This window comes from Anolis sagrei, chromosome 5 (assembly GCF_037176765.1).
Source record: "Anolis sagrei isolate rAnoSag1 chromosome 5, rAnoSag1.mat, whole genome shotgun sequence".
NCBI lineage: Eukaryota > Metazoa > Chordata > Lepidosauria > Squamata > Dactyloidae > Anolis > Anolis sagrei.
Genome location: NC_090025.1, coordinates 20,846,680 through 20,872,293, shown reverse-complemented (window position 1 = coordinate 20,872,293; position 25,614 = coordinate 20,846,680). Strand labels below are relative to the sequence as shown.

At 41.5% G+C, this 25,614-nt stretch overlaps 1 protein-coding gene across 1 annotated transcript in view; it reads left to right on the top strand.

Moving 5' to 3' along the window:
* Nucleotides 1-25,614, top strand: part of SNCA (synuclein alpha) — a 79,036-nt gene that overhangs the window by 15,507 nt on the left and 37,915 nt on the right. The window contains exons 3-4 of the mRNA XM_060779243.2: nucleotides 9,076-9,117; nucleotides 13,600-13,745. Of these exons, the coding sequence (XP_060635226.2) occupies nucleotides 9,076-9,117; nucleotides 13,600-13,745 (188 nt within the window). The remainder of the gene's footprint in view (nucleotides 1-9,075; nucleotides 9,118-13,599; nucleotides 13,746-25,614) is intronic.

Sequence of the window (25,614 nt, the reverse complement as noted above, 5' to 3'; positions counted from 1 at the left end):
GGGGATTTTCTTTTAATGAGTCAATTTATTTCAGAGCTGTCCCAATCTTCTAAAAGGAAATTTGTTTTTCATTATCCAGCAAAAAGCTTAGAAGCTTTAGCTTATATCCCTAGCATGTCATAGATGGAAAAGAGCAGGACAATGTTATGATGACAGTCCAAACCTCATCTCAAAGACTTGCTCCACAAGTTGACTCTTTATTGAATAGCACATTGGTTTACCCTGTGTTCTTGTTGGAGCAAATAATATGGAAAGCCCCTTGAAAGAGGAGGCTACATGCCAAGAAAACTCTAGTTAAAATTTTTAAAAAAGTGAGAAGAGGATTTTCAGTTTTATTCCTCCCTGAGTATTGGCTTTTCCATATAAATAATCTAGGAAGTTAAATATCAAAATCAGTCCAAAAATGTTGAGCAGGATATTTGCAATTCAGTTTATTCCAAGAGAAAAAAAAACTCTGGGAGATGTCATTCAGAGTTTTGGAGTACAATGTCACCTATATTCAGATGACACCCAACTCTATTCATTCCCATCTAAAGCCAAGGAAGCTATCCTGACTCTAAACTATTATCTGTCATCAGTAATGGACTGGATGAGGGTAAACAACCTGGAACTTAATCCAGACAAGACAGAGGTGTTCCTGTTCAGCAGGAAGGCAGATCAGGGAATAGGAAGCTAACCTGTGCTGGTTGGAATCACACTCCCCCCGAAGACACAGGTCCACAGTTTTGGGGTCTTCCTGGACACAGCACTGAGCCTGGAGGCCCAGGTATCTGTGGTGGCCAGGAGGGTCTTTGTGCAATTAGAATTTGTTCGCCAACTGTGCCCATTCCTTGAGAAGTGAGATTTGGCCATGGTGGTACATGTCTTAGTTACATCCCACCTGTATTACTGTATTGTGTTCTACGTTTCAGCTGGCACCAAGCCTGCCTCTATCTCTCCCCACCAGTTCCCTTGCTATCCAAGGTACAGGGCAACAATGCTGACTGTGTCATTGTCACCCCATGGTGGCCCAGCAGCCGTGGTTAGCTCTTCTCCTGCACCTCTCCAGAAGGGAGTCTGTCCATGTTCACCTTACACCTGACCTGCTAACATCCCAGCAGGAATGAGTTCTCCACCCGGACATCCGGCAGCTCCACCTGACAGCATGGAGGGTTTGGCTGCCCCCCTTTTAGAGCCAGTAAGAGCCATACTCGATGCCACACATAGGGCATCCACAAAACATTCCTACAGTAGCAAATGGAATCATTTTCTTACTTTCCTTAGGCCAACAGGGGTGGATCCACTGACAGCCTCAACCTCACATATCCTAGACTTTGTAGTATCACTATCCTCATTAAGGTTTATCTGGCTGTGATTTCTTCTTATAGGAGGAGAGCTGGGTTTGCATCTTGTTTTGTAGGCTCACTCATAAAATTATTTCTACAAGACTATAAAAATGTTTGCCCGTTGGTCTCCCCACCAGTTGTGACTTGGAGCCTGGAATTTGTTTTGTCTGCTCCCACTAGACTGCCATTGAACCCTTGGTGTTTGCCCATGTCTCTTACCTAACTTGGAAGACAGATTTTTCTGGTCACCATCACTTTGGCTTGGAGAGCCGGTGAACCATGTGCATTATGGGTGGATGAGCTTGTTCCATAAGGACAAGGTGGTCCTCCAGACTTTTCTCCCAAAGGTGACTTGTTTCACATTTCGCAGGAAATAATTTTACCCGTATTTTTAAAAAATCCATCCTCTGCCTTAGAGTGTTCTCTCCACTTATTGGATGTGTGGAGGGCTCTGGCCTTTTATGTTCACAGGACAAATGAGCACAGAAAATCACCTAGATTATTTCTGAAATATAGGAATTACTCCATGGGCCTCCCGGTTTCATCACAGAGGAATTACTCCATGGGCCTCATGCATCGTGTCCACGATCCGGTTGGCCTATTACCTTGCAGGCCGGGATCTTCCAGCACACATCAAGGGCCGGTCTGCAAGTTTAATGGCCACATCAACAGCCTTCCTGAGGGTGTTCCTTTTCAAGAAATCTTCAGGACAGCCATTTGCTCCACCCCCACTTATGTTTGTCATGCATTATAGACTGGATGTGGTCTCTAGGAGGGATGCCAGTTTCGGGAGAGCAGTACTGCTATCATCATTGGCATGACGCCCACCATCCAAGGTCTGTGACTTGCTAGTCTACCATATGTATGATTTTCACAGAGACCATGAAGAAGGAATGGTTGCTTACCTGTAACTATGTTTCTTTGAGTGGTCATATGTGAAATTCACACAACCCCACTACTGGTCACACCTTGGTCCTTTGGCTGCTATAGATGGCCAAGGAACTGAGGCTACAGCTCCTCCCTCTGGCTATATACCCCTGGGGAGTGTGGGCGGGGCTATAAACGTAAAGAACTACAGCTTTCCAGATAGAGGCTACTGTGCAAGTGCAGTTAACTACCATATGTGCGAATTTCACAGATGACCACTCAAAGAAACACGATTAAGGGTAAGCAGTGTTTAACCATCTAGCAGTGGAGCACCATAAGGATGGCATGCTGGTATATGAACATGTAAGACTCTGGTAATAATCATTGGGAGGCCCATTCTTGGGTGCTGTTGCCTCTAGGTGACAACTTAAAGTGTTGTTTCTTCTGGACTTGCTTCTTCAGCAGGTGTGGCTACTGGAGAGGACTGAATTGTCCAATATGGCTGCCATTTCTATAAGCCTTAGCCATTGTGGTTGATTGGGAAATACCATTGGATTTGCAGTCCAGCATTTTCTGATCTTGTTCTAGGTATGCACCTATGTGATGTCATTGTTTTATGCATTACATTGCCCCTCATGTTTAAAATCAGCTGTACACTCACTGGTCTCCAAAGTTCAGAAACATTGCATTTTGAACTCTCCCATCCAGGAGCCACCATAAGTATGGAAGGCAAAAATTGTTTCAAAGGGTGAAGCTTCCTCAGATAGACCAGTCACTGCTTTCACCTGCATGATAATTTGTAGATACCATTACACTAGGAAGGGCAGCAACTCATTTCTCCTATCATCTGTGATCTAATGGTTTGGCTATTCTCTAGTTGTCTATTTTCTATGCTTCCTCAGCTTCTTCATGCCCAAGAATGAATTCAGTGCTCATTCTAAATGCCAGTTTTAGGAACTGGCATTAAGGCTGGAGCAGGGAGACTGAAGATGATGTCCTCAGTGGATTTTCTCTTCACTTGAGCCCTCCTTCTGCACACAGTTACTACAATCATCCAGAGAGAAATTGCACTGCAAATGAAGAAAATTGCTCTCCTCCCTTTTTTGCTCAGAGCAGACAAATGATGCCAAGGGAGAAAAGCAGCAGATTTATGGACTTCTGGCAGTTGAACATTGGACCCTTTCCAGAGGGACATTGGCTACTGACCCCATCTTTGCTTTATTTTTACTTGTAAAACTCAGGGCAGCCTAACATTCGCTGGTTTTTGCTGGAAATCTCAGAAACATTTTGCTTTTGAATTTCATGGTGTTTGTTGTATCTGCCCCCAAGGGATGAACTCAGATGTGTGGCAGACCCATTTAGGCACCCAGAGCAATATCAAAACCAAAACATTCTGTGATATGTTGAGATTGCAAAGCATTTTATTTTGATGGATTGAAACAGCTTTAAAATGGGATTAAAATTGGCCATACCCAGGCTTCAAAGAACTAGCATGTTTTTTGATGAGCCCTCAGGAACAGTGAGTTCACTTTTACTAATGTTGAAGGAAATTAGATCAAAAGGCACACTCTTTGACTGGAGCATCAACAAAATCTGGTATCTGTCCTAGAATTTCCTTCTGCAGGAATACTGATTCTATGGCTCAGTGTCTGTAAAGATTCCCAATCCTTGGCTGATGTTAAGTCCCATCTGGGATACTAGCAAGGGTAACAATGCATAATTCAACCTGTTTAGGGATACAGCAGCTATATATGTCTAGTGAAATATGCATCATTATGGCATGTTCTGTACATGAGAACAACAGTGCTCCATGCTGCTGGGTTACCAGATATTTTAGTATTACTTTTGGTATCTCTGTATCTACTGCTTCTAAAAGCAGAAAAACAAGTCCTATATCATATCTTTCAGACAAGGGTGGTCTGAAGCTTCAGGTAGAAAAACTAAGTGATTACAATTAACAGATAGTATAAGCTGCCTGTTTCATTTGCCTTATTTTGCCTAGTAGTAAAAAAAATGGAGTTTACCTATCAAATTCACAAGATCACCATGAATCAACAGGTGTCTTGGAGATATACAGACAAGCAAGGTTGGGAGGAATTTCTCAGTGCCAGGAAGACTATATGTGAGGATGTAAAGCAAATTAAAAGCTTCTCGTCTCACAGGCATATATCTTGTTTTCTCCCAGGATTATCTGTTATTTCTCTCAGCCTTAAACCATGGGGCTTCTATGCTATATTTGATTCTCCTGAATGATTGAAGATAACTAGCATTCAGAGCAGAGGGAGACAAGGGAATCAAAACTGATTATTACTCAAGGCAAGGCTGTTGTGCCTTTGTTATGAGTGATGAGTTCATGCCTATTATAGAGCCATACGGCAGCCTGCTTGGTAAAGATGCCAGGCCTTCTGTGTGTGTTCAAGAGGAGACTGGCTCTCTGCCTGCAAATGAGGGAACTGAACAATAGCCATCTTTGCAGCTTTAGTGATTAGAGCTTTGGGAAGGTGACGCTTCTTACATAGACCCCCAGCCAAGGGAGCAGCTGATGCAATGTAAGTGAAAGAACGCAGAGAAAGAGAGAAAAGGGGAAGCAGTGAGAGCTGAGAGTTATTTGATAAATGAACATGGTATATGAAGGACATACCCTCCAATTGTTGCAATTTGGAAGAGGCATTCCTGACTAATCCTCTCTCTCATTTCATTTTTTCCAGTTGCTTTTTAAATGCCCCAGTTTCTCTTTCCTTTTCCCACTCTCCCCCTTGTCCTCAGCTTGCTTCCACTGGTGACATCTGATTCTGCAAGTATTTCCTACTCAGTTAACTCAATATCACTCTTACCCTCCAGCCCCAAAGTAGGCTTAGGCAAGAGCATGTGCATTTTAGTCTCTCCTAAAATGCACATACTTCCTCATTTATAAGTTTTGCCAGTTTGCTTATACTCTGTCATTGTTTGGCCACACATGCCCAAGTCTTCATCTGTGAAACGTTGGAATGTATGTAATTACAGTCCAAAAACAGTGTCTCCCAAGGAAAACTGTGACCAACTAGCATGTCTACACATTCAAATTAAAAGATGAATGTTGTCTGTATCAATGCTTTAAAGCATTGGTTTTTGTTTGGGGGTTTTTGTTTTTTTTTTGGACTATAGCAGTCTTGGAGTTGCCGTTTTGTTACTTCAAATGGTTTCTGACCTTATGAACCTTGTGAACATGTGGTTTCTGTACATGTGAACTTGGCAAGCCTTGTTCACAAGATGTTGGCCCTTGCCTTCCTTTGAGGCTGAAAAAATATTTCTTGCCCAGTGAATTTTATGGGGTTTTTTTTTTGTCGTGTCAGGAGCAAGTCACTTCTGGTGTGAGAGAATTGGCCGGCTGCAAGGACGTTGCCCAGGGGACGCCTGGATGATTTGATGTTTTGATCATCCTTGTGGGAGGCTTCTCTCATGAGGAGCTGGAGCTGATAGAGGGAGCTCATCCGCCTTTCCCCGGATTTGAACCTGCGACCTGTCGGTCTTCAGTCCTGCCGGCACAAGGGTTTAACCCACTGCGCCACCAGGGGCTCTAGTTTTATGGCTGAATGGATATTTGTATCCCGGCTTCCAGAGTCATAGTCTAATTTATTTATTTATTTATTTATTTATTTATTTATTTGGGGTGCTTCTACCCCGCCCTTCTCAACCCTCTAGTGGGGGACTCAGGGTGGCTTACAAAAGGCACAATTCGATGCCCAACAATTCACAAATACAATATACAAAATTACAATATAACGTCAACAATTATAACTAATTAAAACAATCAAAACAATACAGTTGCAGCAATAAAATCATCTTGTGGTCAGTGTTCGCTAATTCATAAATCCATGATCCGTCTAGCATCGTCATTGTCCTCTGGTCGTCATTGTCTTTTGTCCAACTGCCAGCTTACTCGAAGGCCTGGTCCCACATCCAGGTTTTTAACTTCCTTCTGAAGGAGAGGAGGGATGTTGATGACCTAATCTCCCCGGGGAGTGCATTCCACAGGCAAGGGGCCACCATCGAGAATGACCTGTTCCTTGTCCCCACCAGTCTCACTTGTGATAAAGGTGGGGCCGAGAGCGGGGGCTCCCCAGAAGATCTTAAACTCCGAGGTGGAACGTAGAAGGAGATACGTTCAGACAGGTATGCTGGGCTAAGGCTCAAACCACTACACTACACTAGCTCTCTCTTGAACTTGTGCTCCAAAGAAGCTATGATGAGGTTCCTTATCTCAGAGAAGAGTACCATGACCATCCATATATTAAGTAGCTTTTATTCCCTAAACGTAGGAGACAGTAAGTGCATATACGTATGAAGAAGAATAGAGTGCTTTTCAGGTTTTCCTGTAAATTCCCTTAAAAACAACAAGGCTTCTGCAAAGCAATGCAGCAGATTAATCAGGCCAGTTTCTAAGACGGATTTTGACAACGACAATTAGCTACAACTCAAATTCAGGATTTGTGACAAAGAGAAGTTTAGAAACAGATGGTTTAAAATAAAATGTATGTAATACTTGATCTTAGATCAAGAACAGATATGACAGCTGAAGGTGTAGAGCTGTCCAGCAATTTGAAATACATTATGGAAAGCTGTTGTGTAAGTAGATGCTGGATAGCTCCTAACACAACATAAGGAATAATTGCTACCTCCTAGCTATGCCAATGCAAATCACCAAGAGGATTCAACCCATCTGCCAAATGATGATACATTTGAGGTCCCAGTGATTTCATTTCCTTGAATGCAGATAAAATGCATTGGGAATTCTATGATATAGTGTTTATTTATTCATACGGTGTATACAAACTAAGCATTAAAATTTTGGTTTCCATCAGAGAAGCCAGTAATCCCTCAGGACTAGCTAGGTACCTACTTACTTTTCAGATCCAGTTTCGGCACCGAGTGCTGCCAAACTACAGCATTATCACTTCAGTCCCTTGCCAGAACAAGGAAGGTCTCTTGTTATCCTGGAGCTCCAGCAGATGACATGATTTCTCCTGTTTCCTTTCTAGGGATTTGATGTGAGGCAGCCAATATGTGCCACTGAGTTCCTCTTACCTTGTGTATAGATTGCGTACAGTTGAGGAGATTTAAGTCCGTGGCATTCTCTGCTCCTGGGTACTGTTGTCCATGGACATTTTTACCCATTCAGAAAAGTAGGAATAGCTGACATCTTGAGTTTTATGCTGTCTGTTTAGTTTCATGATCACCAATTAACATGAATACTGCTTATTGAGGGGTTGAATTAGATTGAAATGGTAGGTCATACCCTTCTTGTTTTTAAAAGGACATCCCCAAATGTGAATTGGCTCTGACAGGCCTAAAAACATAATATAATACCCTTATGCCCTTTATAGTTTCAGGGCATGTCTCCTTCCAGATTTCCTTGGCAGCTCCTTGCCTTCCACAATTTATTTATTTGAGTAGATTTTTACCCCACTTTTTTCTCACACCAAGGTGAGGCTCAGAGCAGCTAACAATACAATAAGAACATACAAAGTTAAAAAGAAATAAGACATATTTAAACCCAAAAATTCTTTATAGCAACCTGACTATCTAAAACTATCAGCAATAATAACCCAATTTACAAATATAACATACATCTTTAAAAACAATGGTCCATCCTAATCTAGAAACCGGCTAAGCCTTTCCATTTTCTCTATTAAAACATGTCTGATAAGAAGCAGTGTTTTAAAGCAAAAGATTGCTGGGGAGGTTGAGAATTGTCAATATAATTATATGAGTCATCTCAGAACCTAGGCCCGTTGAGTCTGTGTGGAGGACTGCAAACCTAGGAATGAGCATTTCCAAATGTTTTGCTCCACCAGTAGTTTAGTGTGGTACATGCTTATCAGTGTGAGTGTCTGTTATTTATGTGCATGCCTTAGTTGGGTTAGTTGCAGATTGTGGCTGGCATTCTGTTGGTGGCATAGGCATGCATAAATCACACTAAAATGAAGGACCAATTACTCGTGCAACACACTTATTCTGCTAATAGTGAAGTACAGCAGTATTGTGCAGTGTGCATTGCTCATTGCACAATGGCACCCAAACTTTGGGAGCCCCCTGTGATGCAATGGGTTAAACCCTTGTGCCAGCAGGACAGAAAGACCAACAGGTTGCAGGTTCGAATCTGGGGAGAGCACGGATGAGCTCCCTCTATCAGCTCCCCATTGCAAGGACATGAGAGAAGCCTCCCATAAACATCAAAACATCCGGGCATCCCCTGGGCAACGTCCTTGCAGACGACCAATTCTCTCACACCAGGAGCAACTTGCAGTTTTTCAAGTCGCTCCTGACATGAAAAAAAAAAACCCAAACTTTATCAGGTGTTTCATAATGTTGGAGTACCACTTAGGAGCTCCAATAATGCTGGTATAACTATAAATACTTATGCTACATTGGAGGATTTTGGGTGGTAGCCCATTGACATGGAAGCTACCTGCTGCTGTTAGTATTGTGTGTGTGTGCGTGCACGCATGCATGAGAAAGAGAGGAAGCGTGTCTTTATGAATGTGACTTACTTTGTGCATGTGAATGTCTATGCCTGTGAATTAGAAAGATGTGTTCAGGTATCTGTGCTATATATATATATATATATATATATATATATATATATATATATATATGAAAGTGCCTGTGTGTAGATATGTTTATAGATATGAGGTCTCTGGCAGGCATCCAGGAACATATTTGATCCTTGAGCCAGTGTCTTTTTACAGGAATACAGCTCCTATAAAATGTTGAGCTTGATCTTGCTACAATTAGGAAAAGGAAACTGTACTTGCAGCACTCTAGTTTTATAGAGTGCTGCTTGCTAAGATCTGTTTCATTCAAATCTGCTGGTGACTGATTTTCTTCCTTCTTTCATCAACAGGTTCAAAGACCAGGGATGGAGTTGTTCAAGGAGTCACAACAGGTAAGTCCAAATCATAATTTCTGATTCTATGTCCATCATAAATTTGCCACCAACCCCGTAAAGAAGTCTTTCATCTCTGATGAAGCTCTGATTCATGACAGTGAGTAGGTGGGCAATGAAACCAAGTGTGCTGGAAAGCACGTAGCTAGTGTCACTGGGGAATGGATGTGCCTTTAGGTAAAACTTGTAAGGATCTTAATTTGCATTGTGATTCTACTTCCTTTGACTATTGAAAAAGCTCTAGTACACCAATAGATGTTCAGCAATCAGCAAATTGGCTCACATCCTTATCTAGTCTTGAGCAACAGCTGGTGTAAAGCCAGTCTAATTAGCTTAGGATGGAGAATTGGGCCCCAGGGCTGTTTCTTTTTCCCCAGCAATTGTGTCTCAAAGAGGTGCATTAATGGAGACTGAACATTCCCATTTTGGCATGCACAGTACCAATTAATCCTCTGTTGTCCCACTTTTTAAATTGCTCTTGTAAGGCTCCGGTTTTTTCTCCTATGTTCTCCCTCTGTCCTCAGCTTACTTCAGATGCTACAAACTGAGTTCAAAGTACAAGAGAAGTCAATTAACTCCCAAAGAGGAGAAAGAGGAACCTTGCCCTTCTCAGTAGGCTCAGGCAAAAATAAACTGGCTTATTTGTTCCTCCTCATTAATAATTTTTGCCATCTTGACCACACTATAATGTTGTTTGGCCACACATATCCCAGCTTTCATCTGTGAAATGTTGGAGGGTATATGCAGATGTGTACCCTTGTAGTAATTAGGAGTTTAAAGTAGAAAACAACATGTTCTGTGGTGGAAACAATTTCATGGAAAGCCAATCATTTAAGAGCTGCACAAAGTTCATCATTGTGCCATAAGGTAAAGGTTTCTTGACATTAAGCCTATTTGTGTCCGACTCAGAGGTGTGTGTGTGTGGGGGGGGGAGGGTGCTCATCTCCATTTCTAAGCCAAAGAGCTGGCGTTATCCGTAGACACTTCCAAGGTCATGTGCTCAGCATGACTGCATGGAGCACCATTACCTCCCGCAGATGTGGTATTATTGATCTATTCACATTTGCATGTTTTCAAACTGCCCAGCTTCTGCCAACCTAACAGTTTGAAAACATGCAAATGTGAGTAGATCAATAGGTACCACTCCAGTGGGAGGTACAACTCTGGCGGGAAGGTAACAGCACTCCATGCAGTCATGCTGGCTACATGACCTTGGAGGTGTCTATGGATGACACCGACTCTTCAGCTTAGAAATGGAGATGAGCATCAACCGCCAGAGTTGGACATGACTGGACTTAATGTCAGGGAAAAACCTTTACCTTAGAGGGAAGATGTTTGATGAACAGCAGGAATACCATTCCAAAAGAAATTATTTGCATTTGACAGATCCAGCCTTAATTGGTAAAGCATTAATAATATTTCCAACTAGAGGAAGGAGAGAACAAAGCTTTCTTCTCAGCATGAGCCTGAGAAAACCTAGGAGGGACCTGTTGGGAACTAGCACCATTGTTGTTGTTTTTTTGTTTTGTTTTTTTTTACATATCTCAATGTGCTGCTTTTTATTAAGTATACAGCATGCATATTTACAGGGTAAAGTGACTTGACAAGTGAAGCAGAAGATGATATGGGATAACAAATGCACTTCACCCGCATTCTTTTCTCTTTGGTGCTCAATCTCTGTGCATTTAGAGAACTGGTGGCTCATTTTGTGTGGGCTGGATTCCTGCTGCTGAATGTATGAAACCATTGAATCTTTTTGTCATCTAGGAAAGGCTAAAAGAGGACAGCCCACAAGGTGTTTGCTCATAGCATTTCTTGGAGCTCTGGGTTTTGTGCAAATGCCAAGGTTAAGAGAGGGAATGCCAGACTCCTTTATCATCTGCTGTTCATCCTAATGTCTAAGGATTTACTCTTCCTACTACTCAACTGAATTTTTTAGCTTGTTTTTTTCTGAAAGAAAACTAAGCTCTATGTGTGTTGTTGATATCACTTAACACATTAGTTTTTATAAACTTGGAAAGTGTTTCCAAGGAAAGCAGGTGTTGCAGTTTCAACTTTACATTTACCCAGTCCATACTACTTAACTGGTCCATTAAAATAACAGCTAAGGAATACCCAAGTTTATCAAGACAGTAAAAAAAAACCCTTTTAATTAAATCCATCACCTTCCTCTAGGCAACAGAAAAAGGTGATCATAGTCGTAGTAATTGGATCACTCACTCCACCTCTTGAGTGTTATGGTGGTATGATGGGGCCAAATGAGCTCAGTCTTCTACACTCCCCAATGAGAGATGGTAAGTAAGTAGGCAGAGGTGGTGGCTTCTATTTATCTATTCCATAGTGGCAACTGTAAGACTAGGGGGTACATTATCTTTCCAGGAAACTTTGGTGTGCCATATCCCCCACTGCACCTGTTCCTATGTGTGTGTGTGTTGGGAGGCAGGGTGGGGCATTTTGTCCTCTAAAGCTCCCAGACACCTTCTCAAACTCTTCTCCTCCAGGTGTTTTTGACTTCAGCTCCCAGAAATCCCAGCCAGCTTACCAGCTTTTAGGAATTGTAGAAACACCTAGAGCAGCAGAGTTTGATAAACACATCTCTAGGGGGTATGGAGAAATGTCTGAGAGAGAGAGAGACTACAATACCCATCCCAGCACTATGTAATAGCCATCTTTTGCTTATGTTCTTCAACTGGATGGCACTGTCCAGTTCCTGTCACTGCATTGCCCATGAGTTAGCACAAGCTCCTTGTGCTAAGGAGCCCCTGGTGATGCAGTGGGTTAAACCCTTGTACCAGCAGGACTGAAGACTGACAGGTCGCAGGTTCAAATCTGGGGAGAGCGCGGATAAGCTCCAGCTCCCCATGCAGGGACATGAGAGAAGCCTCCCACATGGACGGTAAAACAACAAAACATCTGGGCATCCCCTGGGCAACGTCCTTACCGGCAGCCAATTCTCTCACACCAGAAGCAACTTGCAGTTTCACAAGTCACTTTTGATATGAAGAAAAAAAGCATAAGCTGGAAGAGCATTCTAGAAGAGAGCATCCTAAACCAACTGGAAAGAGTGGCTTTGATCATTTTCTCATTTCTTCTTGCTGAGAGAAGGAGACACTGGTTGAGTATGGAATCAATTCCTGCAAGAGCTCACTCACTCTTTTCTGGCTCATCAATTCCCCCGCTCTTATGTCATGGCATGTTCCTGAGGTTGGTCAGGAAGTATGCAGCCAGGAAAATGCTATAGGAATTACATATGTGACTATTAAATTATTGCATGAAGCAATAACTTCAAAGGTTTTCTTTCTAGTTGGACACAGGTTATAAGATTTTCTTGTGCATATTTATTTCAGGGTGTTTCTCCAATCAATTATAGAAAAAAAATGCCACAATAAAGGAAAGCTCCCAGTGTTTTAGCATAGACAATTCTTGTGCTCAAGACATGTGGTCATTTTTTTCCCACTGTGCTAAAAGTTCTTTTTCTGTAGACCCAATTTTTGGCCATTTGTTTTGCAAAACTCCCTAATTACATTAGTGCAATGACTACTTTTGAGAGGAAGACAGATATGTCAAGATACTCTTGTTCAGAGAATATAAGAAAATTAGGGAGTATTCTCAACATTTCTTAGAAAGGAACACCTACTGTTAATTTCTTTCTTGCCCACCATCTGTAGACACTACAGCAAGATGAACATGCTTCTGAGGGTAGGCATTGCCCATAAGAAGATCATGTTCCTATCATCTCACCCTGCCTGCTCTGAGCACTGTAGTGTACAAGAAGATCAGGCAAAGCTACCCCATCTTCTCTTGCTCACATGAATTTTCCCTCTGGGAGAGCTAGGAGTAGGGATTCTCAATGAACAAAATCCATAGTTTGGGGCCATTTAGAGAGAAGGTGAGCAAGAGGAAGTAGGTGCTGCCTACACATACTGGCCTACTGCCTGCTCATTCATTTCTACAGGATTAATGATTGACCATATGATTAATATAATGTGAAAAATGCATTATATGAAAATGAGGATACCTGGATTGGGAGGACTAATATATTGCAAGCCTCTTTGCTTTCTTGCTGATTCAGGCGGAGAAATTGGAAGTAAGTAAACAAGATACATTGCCAAAAACAAAAAATTGTCCTTCTTTATGGAAGCAATCACTCCAGTCTGCTCATTGGTCTTCTCTACCTGGGTCAAATGGAGGACTCAGTAAATTAGGCCCAATCTCTACCATATTGGATTCAAAGAAGGAGCACGAGTTAATGTGTTGATAACCATCTGTACTGAAGGAAATGTGGTGTTGTATTGAGACTGGGAGGATTGGAATAGGGGTTGCCAGAGTTTGAAAGTAAGGCGTTATTTGAAATCAGTTACAGTATTTTTTGAATTAACTCAAAAATGCAATTCTCTGAGATAGCCAAATTCCAGAGAACTGACCACATGAAAAAATTAAGCTTTCTCCCTCATTCTATCACTGTGCATATTTTTTTCACAGTGGCTGAGAAGACCAAAGAACAAGTGTCAAATGTTGGGGGAGCTGTAGTGACTGGAGTCACAGCTGTAGCACATAAGACGGTGGAAGGTGCTGGAAATATTGCTGCAGCCACTGGCTTTGTCAAGAAGGACCAACTGGGAAAACAGGTTTGTTTTGTTGCTCTGTGTCTGAAAAGGACCAATCTGATATTTTTATTCCTATGCTCTCCCCCACTCCCCTTTCATCATCTCTCTTCTTCAAAATGTTTAGGTTGACGATGGGGGAAGTGACCCTCTGTCTAGATCAGTGGTTCTCAACCTGTGGGTCTCCATGTGTTTTGTCCCACAACTCCTAGAAATTCCAGTCAATTTACCAGCTGTTAGGATTTCTGGGAGTTGAAGACCAAAACATCTGGGGACCCACAGGTTGAGAACCTCTAGATATTGTTGCTCTATAATTCTATCATTTCCAGGCAACATGCCACCGGTGAGAGATTATGGGAAGTGTAGTATAAAAGCATCAGGGAAGTCTCATGACTCCTGGCCAGATCCAGGTAAATACAAATCATGATGGATTGTCATAATATTACATTGTCTTGCCCTGCTTCACACTGTTAGCTGTTTGGATCAAGATAGTGCTGTGGCATCCCAGCACGTGGGTGTTCAATTTATTACATTTCTGAAATGTCACCCCTCCTGACTCCCACAGCCACTTATCTTCTGTTTCTAACTGCCCAGCCAGAAAACTCCTACGACTTAATTAAGTGCACATTCTCCATGTCTGACACCTTGCAATGTGTCAGGGTCCACAAGCAGATTAGGAAAATATTGAGTAGGCCAAAACAGAATTTTATTCTGAAAAGTCTTCACTACACTCTTGCAGCAATGCATAATATTTTTGAAGAATAAACCTTTACGGTTTCAACACAGTCTGAATAAGGATTATGAGCAAGGATTATGGATTAATGGTACAATGCACTTTATATGTTTTTAATCTGTTATTATTGACAGGATATGCTTTATGGTTATGTTTTAAATGGCATGAATCTTGCTGGAGTTGTAAGCTACCTTGAGTCCCACTACAAGGGTGGGAAAAGCGGACTATAAATGAAGTAAATAAATACATAAATATGTTTAGTTAGCTGCCCATCAAGTGATTTCAGGGCAAATCCTAAAATTATCAGCTTTCAGCATTAACTGAGTGTCAGGAGATTTATTTTTTTGTCATGTCAGGAGCGACTTGAGAAACTGCAAGTCGCTTCTGGTGTGAGAGAATTGGCTGTCTACAAGGACGTTGCCCAGGGGATGCCCAGATGATTTGATATTTTTATCATCCTCGTGGGAGGCTTCTCTCATGTCCCCATATGAGGAGCTGGAGCTGATAGAGGGAGCTCATCCGCCTCTCTCCGGATTCGAACCTGTGACCTGTCGGTTTTCCGTCCCGCTCCTGTCAGGAGATTATAAACTATCAATACAGTCCAAGGAGGTCAGAGAAGCAGACATGATTCCTCTCTATATCCTATGATCTTGTCAGGCATGCTGCTGAAATTATTTTGAATCTCTGGGTCCCAGTGGCAGTTGAACAGGGGGGTAGGGACCTGTTGCCCCACACCCCATTCCATTGCAGCTTCCCCCTTGCCTCATCACATTGGGGAGAGCCTTTTTTCAGCAACTCAACCCATCTTTCCTTATGGAAAGATAGGGAGCTTCCCGTTGTCTACTGTCATAGTTATCTGGGGTGTGATGGCCATTAGTCTCTATGGCTGAAATTAAATACTCCAGTTGCCACCACTGGTAAAAGGGATGTGTGAAGAGGTCCCTAAAAGCTATGTGTGGTCTGTTCTGTTGCATTAAAAACACTGACTAACTGACGTCTGTTATCTTCACAGCTTAATAACCCAATGTGTTGTGCTTTCTTAAATATAAAGCTGCCTTACGATAGCGTAGAAGAGTTGTCCACCTGGCTCTCTCTTCTTTACTATGACTAGCAACACCCGAAACCCAAATTGTTGCTATTTTTGTTCTCCTCTTCCTCCTCCTTTTTCTTCAGAAGCTTAGAGTTTAAAAAACCAATAGGGTTAAAAATGCAAAAAGTACACATTGAAATACCATCACCTTATGTAAGACACGAGATGCTGGAGTTCACACCAGGAACCTCCTTAACTTGCCTGATGTTGCAAACCAAAGGCAGTAAGAGATGGTCCTCTAGCACATTGCAAAATCAAGTGAAACACTTGGTAAATTAAATGTTCTGTCTCACTAAAGAAGTCTACTGTCAGTTCTCTCTCAGAGATATTGTAGAAGGCTGTTTTATACCTTTCTTCTGTGATATTTTAAAGTATGTAATATTTAAAGTATTAAAGGAAATAATGCTTTACTTTACATTTGGTTTAACTTTTTTTGTATCAATACCATTTCTAAGCATTTGCAACTAGCAAGTAGCAAACCACTGGGGAATTGGACAAAAATCTGTTAAAAGGAAAGTTGTCAGATTCAGACTGAGTGAAATAAACTTTCCAAGTTATTATATTTTTATCACTTGTGGACAACCCTCTCTATCAGAATCAGAAGTTTTATGCGATTTTATGCAGTACTTTGAAAACAATGTCCATACTGATTTAGCAATTATATCGAAATACAAATAATGTTACAGTTACTTAAATGAAGTTGTTAGGTAGACACACAACATCAATGGGAGGCTATCAACACTATTTTTGTAATTATTTTTTTATTTAGACAGGTTAAAACCAAACCTATATACAAAACAAAAAACAACATCAATAACAAGATTAAAATACTTTTTCTAGAATAATACTACACTCTAAACATAAAAAACTAAAACAATAACTATAGACTGCAAACAATATCTGTTATTGGGTTGTTGTGTGTTTTCCGGGCTGTATGGCCATGTTCCAGAAACATTATCTCCTGAAGCTTCACCTGCATCAATGGCCGGCATCCTCAATGGTTGTGAGGTCTCTTGGAAACTAGGAAAGTGAGGTTTATATATCTGTGGAATGTCCAAGGTGGGAGAAAGAACTCTTGTCTGCTTGAGGTAGGTGTGAATGTAGCAGTTAGCCACCTTGTTTAGCATTTAATGGTTTAGCAGTTTTCAAGGTGTGGCTTCTTACTGCTGGAGGAATCTTTTGTTGGGAGGTGATTAGCTGGCCCTGATTGTTTCTTATCTGGAATTCCTGTGTTTGTGAGTGTTTTTCTTTATTTACTGTTATGATTTTAGATTTTTTAAAAATACTAGTAGCCAGATTTTGTTCATTTTCATGGTTTCCTTCCTTTTGTTGAAATTGTCCACATGCTTGTGGATTTCAATGGCTTCTCTGTATAGCCTGACATGGTAGCTGTTAGAGTGGTCCAGTATTTCTGTGTTCTCAAATAATATGCTGTGTCCAGGTTGGTTCATCAACTGCTCTTCTATGGCTGATTTCTCTGGTTGAAGTAGTCTGCAGTGCCTTTCATGCTCCTTGATTCGTGTTTGGGCAATGCTGCGTTTGGTGGTCCCTATGTAGACTTGTCCACAGCTGCATGGTATACGGTAGACTCCTGCAGAGGTGGGAGGAATCCCTCTGCAGGACAAGAGGGATCCTCTCACCTCTGCAGAAGTCTACTGTATACCGTGCAGATGTGGACAAGTCTACATACCAAGTTTGGTTCAATTTTGGTGGACTTCAGAATGTTCTTTGATTGTAAGTTAACTCTAAATCCCAGCAACTACAACTCCCAAATGACAAAATCAATCCCCCACCCCAACTCCCCAGAATTCAAATTTGGGTGTATCAGGTATTTGTGCCAAATTTGGTCCAGTGATTGAAAATACATCCCACATATCAGATATTTACATTACAATTTATATCAGTAGCAAAATTTAAGTTCTGAAGTAACAACAAAAATAATTTTATGGTCTGGGCTCACCACAATATGAGGAACTGTATTAAGGGGTCATGGCATTAGGAAGATTGAGAAACACTGGTATAAAGAAACAGAGGAGGAGGAGGAGGAGGAGGAGGGAGAAGACGACAGCAGAGGAGGAGGAGTAGTAGTAATGCAGTCCTGTCCTTGGGATGTTGAATTCCAGGTCTCTCCCTAGTCAGCATAAGCAAGGGTGAGGAATGCTGGGATTGTGGTTCAACATTTGGAGGGCCACATGATTCCCACCCCTGATCTTCTATGTTTGGGGATCACAAATGGATTTAAGCCTTTGCGTTCTGCTTTATAGAGGAAAGTCCCCTATTTGAAGGGCTATCAGTGAGGCACGAAGAAAAAGGAAAGAGACCCTTAACTACATTGGATACATTTAATTAGCATCCTCCTCAGCCACACTATATATCTTGGCTATGCCAATAGACAGTCATTGTAACCTTTCCTTTGGAGTGGCTCATGATTGGCAGAAAGATCACCACTGATGGGGTTTTGAACAGAGGAATTTTAATGAGTATGTATGCAATTGGACTCTTCAAATCAGACTGCGGTTTGGATTTGCATGTTTTAATCCTTCATAGATAGATATGAAAGAGGATATGGAGTCGGCCTTCGAGATCCATGGGTATGCACCCATGGATTGAACCAACCACAGCTTGAAAATGTTTGGAAAATTGTTTACTGCGTGTAGAGCACTATGCTGATGTGTAGATATACCCACTGTGTTTTTCTGTCATTTCATAGATGCTCAGGCTTTCTCTGGCATTCACTTGAGGTTTTTGCCATTTTATATCAGGGATGCCATTTTCCTACTCCATTGGAGCATTCACATATTTGGGTATCCACAGTGGCTCCTGGAACCAAAACTTCATTGAATATCAAGGAACCACTGTATAGATTTCTCCATGGGCTATATTTATGTACTCAGAATCTACTATAATGCAACAAGTAAAGGCATCCCTGTGTCCTCTCTGACTTTATTCTTATCATGTGAAGAATGACAGGCAAAAGAGATTCTGTATGACATTTACAATCAACACATGTAGGAAAGATCTTTACACTATTACTCTTCATATGAAGTGATTAAAGATTAAGAGCCTTGAAACTAACATACTCCTTTCCCACATGTGCCAATTCTTACTATAGTCTGAATACCTGAATAGGGCTATAGCAGATGTGGATAACACCCAAAGGTCTGGGGGACCACACAATCCTATTTACTCACTCTCCAACATCTTTAAAGTTTAGAACTTTAAAAGGTCCTGCATTTTTGACAGGCAAGGGGGGATCCGACATGGGTGGAGGGACAGCTTCAACTGGAATTCACTTCCAATTTTGATTTTAAAAATGTAGGGAGACTAAAACAGTTCAGAAAGGTTAAAAATGTGTCAGAGTTGTATCCTGCACTATCTAGAGCAGTGGTTCTCAACCTTCCTAATGGTGCGACCTTTTAACACAGTTCCTCATGTTGTGGTGACCCCCAACCATAAAATAATTTTGTTGCTACTTCATAACTGTAATTTTGCTACTGTTATGAATTGTAATGTAAATATCTGATATGCAGGATATATGTTCATTCACTGGACCAAATTTGGCACAAATACCTGATATGCCCAAATTTGAATGCTGGTGGGGTTGGGCGGAGGGGGATTGATTTTGTCATGTGGGAGTTGTAGTTGCTGGGATTTATAGTTCACCAACATCCAGAGAGCACTATGGACTCAAACAATGATGGATCTGGACCAAACTTGGCACAGATACTCAATATGCCCAAATGTGAACAGTGGTGGAGTTTGAGGGAAATAGACCTTGACATTTGGGAGTTGTAGTTGCTGGGATTTATAGTTCACCTACAATTGAAGAGAATTCTGAACCCCATCAATGCAGAATTGGGGCAAGCTTCCCACACAGAACCCTCATGCCTTGAAGGGACTCTGACATTAGTCTCCCACCAGCATCGCATGCTCTCCCTTGCCCGCACATTCGTACCACGCTGCCATGCACCAAGTATGCCTGCTCTCCCCTCCCTGCTTGGAGTCTCTGCCAAAGGGGTTCCTAAGACCATTAGAAATATAAGTTTTTTGATGGTATTTGAAACCCCCTTGTGTCAGAACCCCCAGGGGTTCTGACTCCCAGGTTGAGAAACGCTGACCTAGAGGCTTCATGGGGTCTTTTAAGGTTGAAAGCATCAGGGTTAAAGGGAGGACATATAGTTTGGTAGATGGTCACATCTGGCAACCCCTTAGCAACCGAAAAAGGATGCAGCAGAGCAAGTAATTTCGCCAACCAACCTATTAACTTTCAATGTGAACAGAGGTTTGAAGCAGGTCTTTGGATGTATCATTCCCAGATATAGACTGAAGGTGTACCATCCCAAGTGACTCTACTGCATGCTGTTTCTGAGCATGGAGATCAGCTCTTAACAGGTATCTCTACAAAGTTTAGATGTACCTTTCCTTTGCTTACTCCCTCCTCTTTTGCAAAGCTGAATAGGATCCATTGTGCATTTTTGCTGCACTGAACATCGCTGGCTTCCTTCCATTTTAAGCCTTTAAGATGACATAGAGCAAGCCACACTCTCTCAACCTCAGAGAGAAACAAAGGCAAGTTCCTTCAAACCAAATCTTACCAATAAAACTCATTGAAAGTTTGCCTTAAAGTGATCATAAATCAGAAATGACTTGAAGGCACACAGCAACCAAAAGCTGCATATTACAGGAAAAATATCTCCATATTCCTGGTTGCAGACTGCAGTTTTGATGAATCCAGAGTCAAACAAATGCTCTGGGCACATGCACAAACATTTCCACAGATCTGGCTACTAACCGAAATTCCGTTTCCCCTGCTTATGATCACTGACTTTTTTCTGATGGAAACCTTAATTTCCCATCTGCTTGCATGTACAATAACTTCCTTTGTTCTTAATCCTGTCAGTGGATTTTAAAAGTCTAATCCTGAGGCTGCATTTGAAATGAGCTTATGTAAGCTTAAAATTCTTCACCACTTTGTCAGATTGATCCTGTCCATGCATGTAAAGAAGATCAGTACTGTTTATTTAAATATCATCTTGTATTCTGTACCAGGGACACCTTAATACATAATTGAAAACTGGGGGAGAATTACATTTTGAAACATGCTTGATCCCTGTTTATTTGTTTGTTGAAATAGCTATTGCAGAGATGGACAATGCAAAGCTGTCAGTTGTATGGCTCCCCATCCATCCTCTTAGCCATCCCTGCTGTTGTGGAATTTATCATGCCAATAAGGAGTAGTCAAATGTGTGCCACTTCATTTGCTGAAGTACTGCAGCTTGTTTTCCAGTTATCCAAATTTTATTATTGCAAGAATAATAGTACAGGTTATGGTCTAAAAATATTCAATAATAATAAATCAAGGCATGCAATAATAGATAAATGTGGTACCTCTTTCTGTACAGCATATTGTGTCTATATGATTATTTTCAAGGGCTGTTTGGTTTGTTTGTTTAGCCACTGGGCCCCACAGTTTCAGTAGCACAACAGCAGGGTGGGTGGCACTGGGTGGATGTCAGTATGCCTTCAGAATACCAGTAGATACCCATCTCAATGCATGGACCTTCTCCCCAAACACCTTAGGACACTCTTCAGAATTGTGTAGCCAATTCTCTTCAACAGTCAGAGAGAAGCTTTTTTATGTATCAGAATCTACAGTCTAGCTTATCCAACATAAACAGACTGGCAGAATGTTGGATAAACAAAAATGTTGGATTATAAGGAGGGATTAAGGAAAAGCCTATTAAACATCAAATTACGGTTATGATTTTACAAATTAAGCACCAAAACATCATGTTTTACAACAAATTGACAGAAAGCAGTTCAGTAAATGAAAATGTTATGTAGTAATTACTGTATTTGCAAATTTAGCACCAAACACATCACAATGTATTGAAATAGCTGTGGATCCGGGTGGGAAGCAGATTGCATTGGATAATACAAAATGTTGGATGACTAAAGATTGGACAAGCAAGGCTCTACTGTACTTGAGAAACTGCAAGTAGCTTCTGGTGTGAGTAAATTGACTGTCTGCAGGGATATTGCCCAAGGATGCCTGGATGTTTTACCATCCTGTGGGAGGCTTCGCTCATGTCCCCGTATGGGAAGCTGGAGCTGGAGACAGGAGCTCAGCCCATCTCATGGAATTGAATCTCGGACCTTCAGATCAGCAGTTCAGACGGCACAAGGGTTTAACCCATTGTGCCACTGCGGTTCCTAGAGAGAAGCATAATACAGAAAGAGAGCTGTAATCAAACCTTCTTATTTCAAAAGAACAGTAAAGAAGAGAAGGAGGGAAGGAGTAATCTTAATGGTTAGCCTTCCTCTCATATTATTGCTGCTCTAAATCAGTTCTTTCCTCCCCCTTTCTATTTCTATCTCTAGTACAGTTGATGTCACCTAGTAGGATAACAGATTATTGCAATTGGGTAATAATGCCAGCTCTGACCAGAGAGCATGTGCAATAAAAATTTTAAAAAAGCACAGACTTGTGGGTAAATTGATATGGTTTATGTACAATGGGCTTATGAAAAATAAAGGCTTTTTTGTTTTGTTTGTTTTTTGCTGAAACACAGTACAAAAAATATCTTTTTGGTGTCACCTTTTCCAATGGTGTGATCAGGTGTAGATAACACCTGCCACACTTCTTTGTTATCCTACTGCCCCCCTCTCTCTCTTACACACACACGCACACACACACACACACACTCACACACATAAAACCAATGGTGAAAGTTATCACAGGCTGCATTCCACTAATATCTGTAGTGTCGAAGGCTTTCATGGCTGGAATCACTGGGTTGTTGTAGGTTTTTCCGAGCTATATGGCCATGTTCTAGAGGCATTTTCTCCTGACGTTTCGCCTGCATCTATGGCAAGCATCCTCAAGGATGACCAGCTTCCAAAAGACATGCTGCTTTGTCACATACAACATCCACTTACAATTCCTACTGACTTTTTAAACAGAACCAATGATTCATTATCATTTAAAGTACAGCCTCTTTAAGGAATGTACTAATCTTCCATTAAATGCTTGTTCAACCTGCATCAGGATGGAGTTATAATGTGAGTCAATGATGCAAGATAAATGCATCCATTTCTAACAGCTTTAGCACTCACATATGATTATAATTTAATTTTGGAGACCTTTACAGCATCCCAGTGGATGGTTTTAATTGTCCCGAGCTCTCAAGGCATGATTTTTTCAAAAATTACACAGTGTGTGTGCTTTAAGAGCTGAAGAGAAGAGACTCGAATAAGCAAAAGGGTTGTGTTCAAATCATAGAGACACAGAAAAATTATCCCCATTCTAGGTCAAAAGGTCACGAGGTTGCCAACCATACAAGTAATCATATCAGCACTGTGTTGAAGGAGAGCTATATGCTGAGCAGCTTGCCCAGTACCTTCCAAGCCTGTTGTCTTTAGATGGATTTCCATATCAGAAAGGTTCCACTGTAGTTCACATTTTATGAGCAGAATAAGAGGAGAGGAATGATGAAATCTTGCCCTTACCAGTAGATTCAGGCAAAAGCAAACCTCTGCAGCCTCTTCTATCATGGATGTTCTTTCTCATTAATAGCTTTTGCTATCTTGAACCCAACTCTGGAACTCATTGCCTGGTGAGATTAGGCAAGCCCCCACCTTTGAACCATCAAGAAGGATCTTAAAACCTGGCTTTTCCATTGCACTTTCAGAGAGTAGCCATACAACCACACACTGTTGCTCCTCCTTCCCCCTGTCTGTATGAAGCCCCGTTTTTATGACCCTGTTTTTATGAGCTTCTCCCTCACAAATAATCTGCTCCATTACTATCTCACCCTGAGTTTTTAGTATTTTTATCTTGCACATGCGGCCCGCTCATTGTCATTGTACCCGTACCTTGGGAAGTTGGATCTGGCCACGGTGGTCCACGCTCTTGTTACATCCCGATTGGATTACTGCAACGCACTCTTCGTGGGGTTGCCTTTGAAGACTGCTCGGAAACTCCAACTAGTCCAGTGGGAGGCAGCCAGATTTCTCACCGGAGTGGCATACAGGGAGCATACCACCCCCCTGTTGTGTCAGCTCCACAGGCTGCCGATCCAATTCCGAGCACAATTCAAAGTGCTGGTTTTGACCTACAAAACCCTATACAGTTCTGGCCCAGTGTATCTGTCCGAATGGATCTCCCTCTACATCCCACCTCGGAGTCTAAGATCTTCTGGGGAGGCCCTTCTCTCAACCCCGCCTCTATCACAAGTGAGGCTGGCAGGGACGAGGAGCAGGACCTTCTCGGTAGTGGCCCCTCATCTGTGGAACTCACTCCCTGGGGAGATTAGATCAGCGACTTCCCTTTTTTCATTCAGAAAAAAATTGAAGACCTGGATGTGGGACCAGGCCTTTGGACTTTCTGGCAGCTAAAGGAAAGACCTTGATGATGGGCAGGAATTGACGGAACGGAATGGATTTATGGAACTCTGAACACTGAGCATGATATTGTTTACTATTGTGTTATGTACTGATGTTTTTAACCTGTTAACTGTTTAATTGCTTGTATGTATGTATGTATTTTTGACATAGGCATCGAATTGTGCCTTCTTTTGTAAGCCGCCCTGAGTCCCCCCTCGGGGGTGAGAAGGGCGGGATAGAAGTAACTGAAATAAATAAATAAATAAATAAAATTGTGATTGCGAATTATTTTTATTGTATTTTTATATTGCTTACTGTACTCACATGTCTTACATATTTTACTGTACTGTTGCTTTGTGCTTTGGTTTTTATTTTATTGTAATATGCTGTTGGGCTTGGCCTCATGTAAGCCGCCCCGAGTCTCGGTTGGGGAGATAGTGGCGGGGTATAAATAAGGATTATTATTATTATTATTATTATTATTATTATTATTATTATTATTCTGATGTTACTTGGACATATCATGGTTTTTACCTGTAAAATGTTGGAGCATATGCGCCCCATACACCAATGCAAGACAACATATTTTGTAATATCCTTAAGCCCACTGTGTATCAATAGCAGCAACACTTGAAAAATACTGTGTTTACATTTGCAGTGTTTTCTGAACCTTGACAGTTTTGAGTGGCAGTTGCATAACTCCTGCTTGAGATTCAGTTAGGTCCGTGGTCATAGCTTCTTGAAGGGTTAATAGCTTGAACACCCTGAATCATTGAATATAAATTTACTTTCCCTAGCACTTCAGCGAACAAAGGGAATGTGTTAGCTTGAGTGGTTGAATAACTGAGTCCACAAAGGAATGGCTTGGAAAACTTCACTGGGTTATAAAAGACAAAAAAAAAGTAGAACAGAGATGTTGTTTGTTATAGAAGAATTCCAGGTTCAGGGGGAACTGTTTCAGTTTCACCTGCCTGCTAGAGAACATTGCCCACCTTTGTGATCCATGTTTGCCCTAACAGGGCTCTGCACCCAAGGCACTGAGTCTTGGGCTTTGTCCTAGGATGCTTCTAGGGTGGGGGCAGGACAGAGCCATCACATGACACAGAGCTACTTCCAGCAGAGCTCCATCCTGGCTCTATCCTGGAAGTTTCCTAGGACGGAGCCCTGAGGACACAGGAGGCTACCATAAACCCGTGGCTCACATCACCATCTTCTCTATCACATGGGGGAGCCTTGATGCCCGGCTTCCCCCCACACTATCCCCAGCTTACCTAATTTATTTTATTTATTTATTTACTTTGTTTTATATCCCACCCTCTCTCCCTCATTGAGGAACTCAAAATAGCTAACATATGGCACAATTTGATACCGTTCAACAATCCACCTCACATTTAAATACATAAAATCCATACATATAAAATCTATAATACTCATCTAACAACAACAATACATGGTAAAACATTATTCAAACAAACTATAATTGACATTCAAAATCACTTTCATCTCATTGCCATTTTCCACATCCATTGCACCTAGTCCGGTTAACTGTTGTCATCCCCAAATGCTTCCCTCCACATAAATGTTTTTTTTATTAGCTTTCTAAAAGATAACAGTGAGGGAGCACTTCTGATGTCCCTTGGAAGGGAGTTCCAGAGCCAAGGAGCCACTGTTGAAAGGACCCTCTC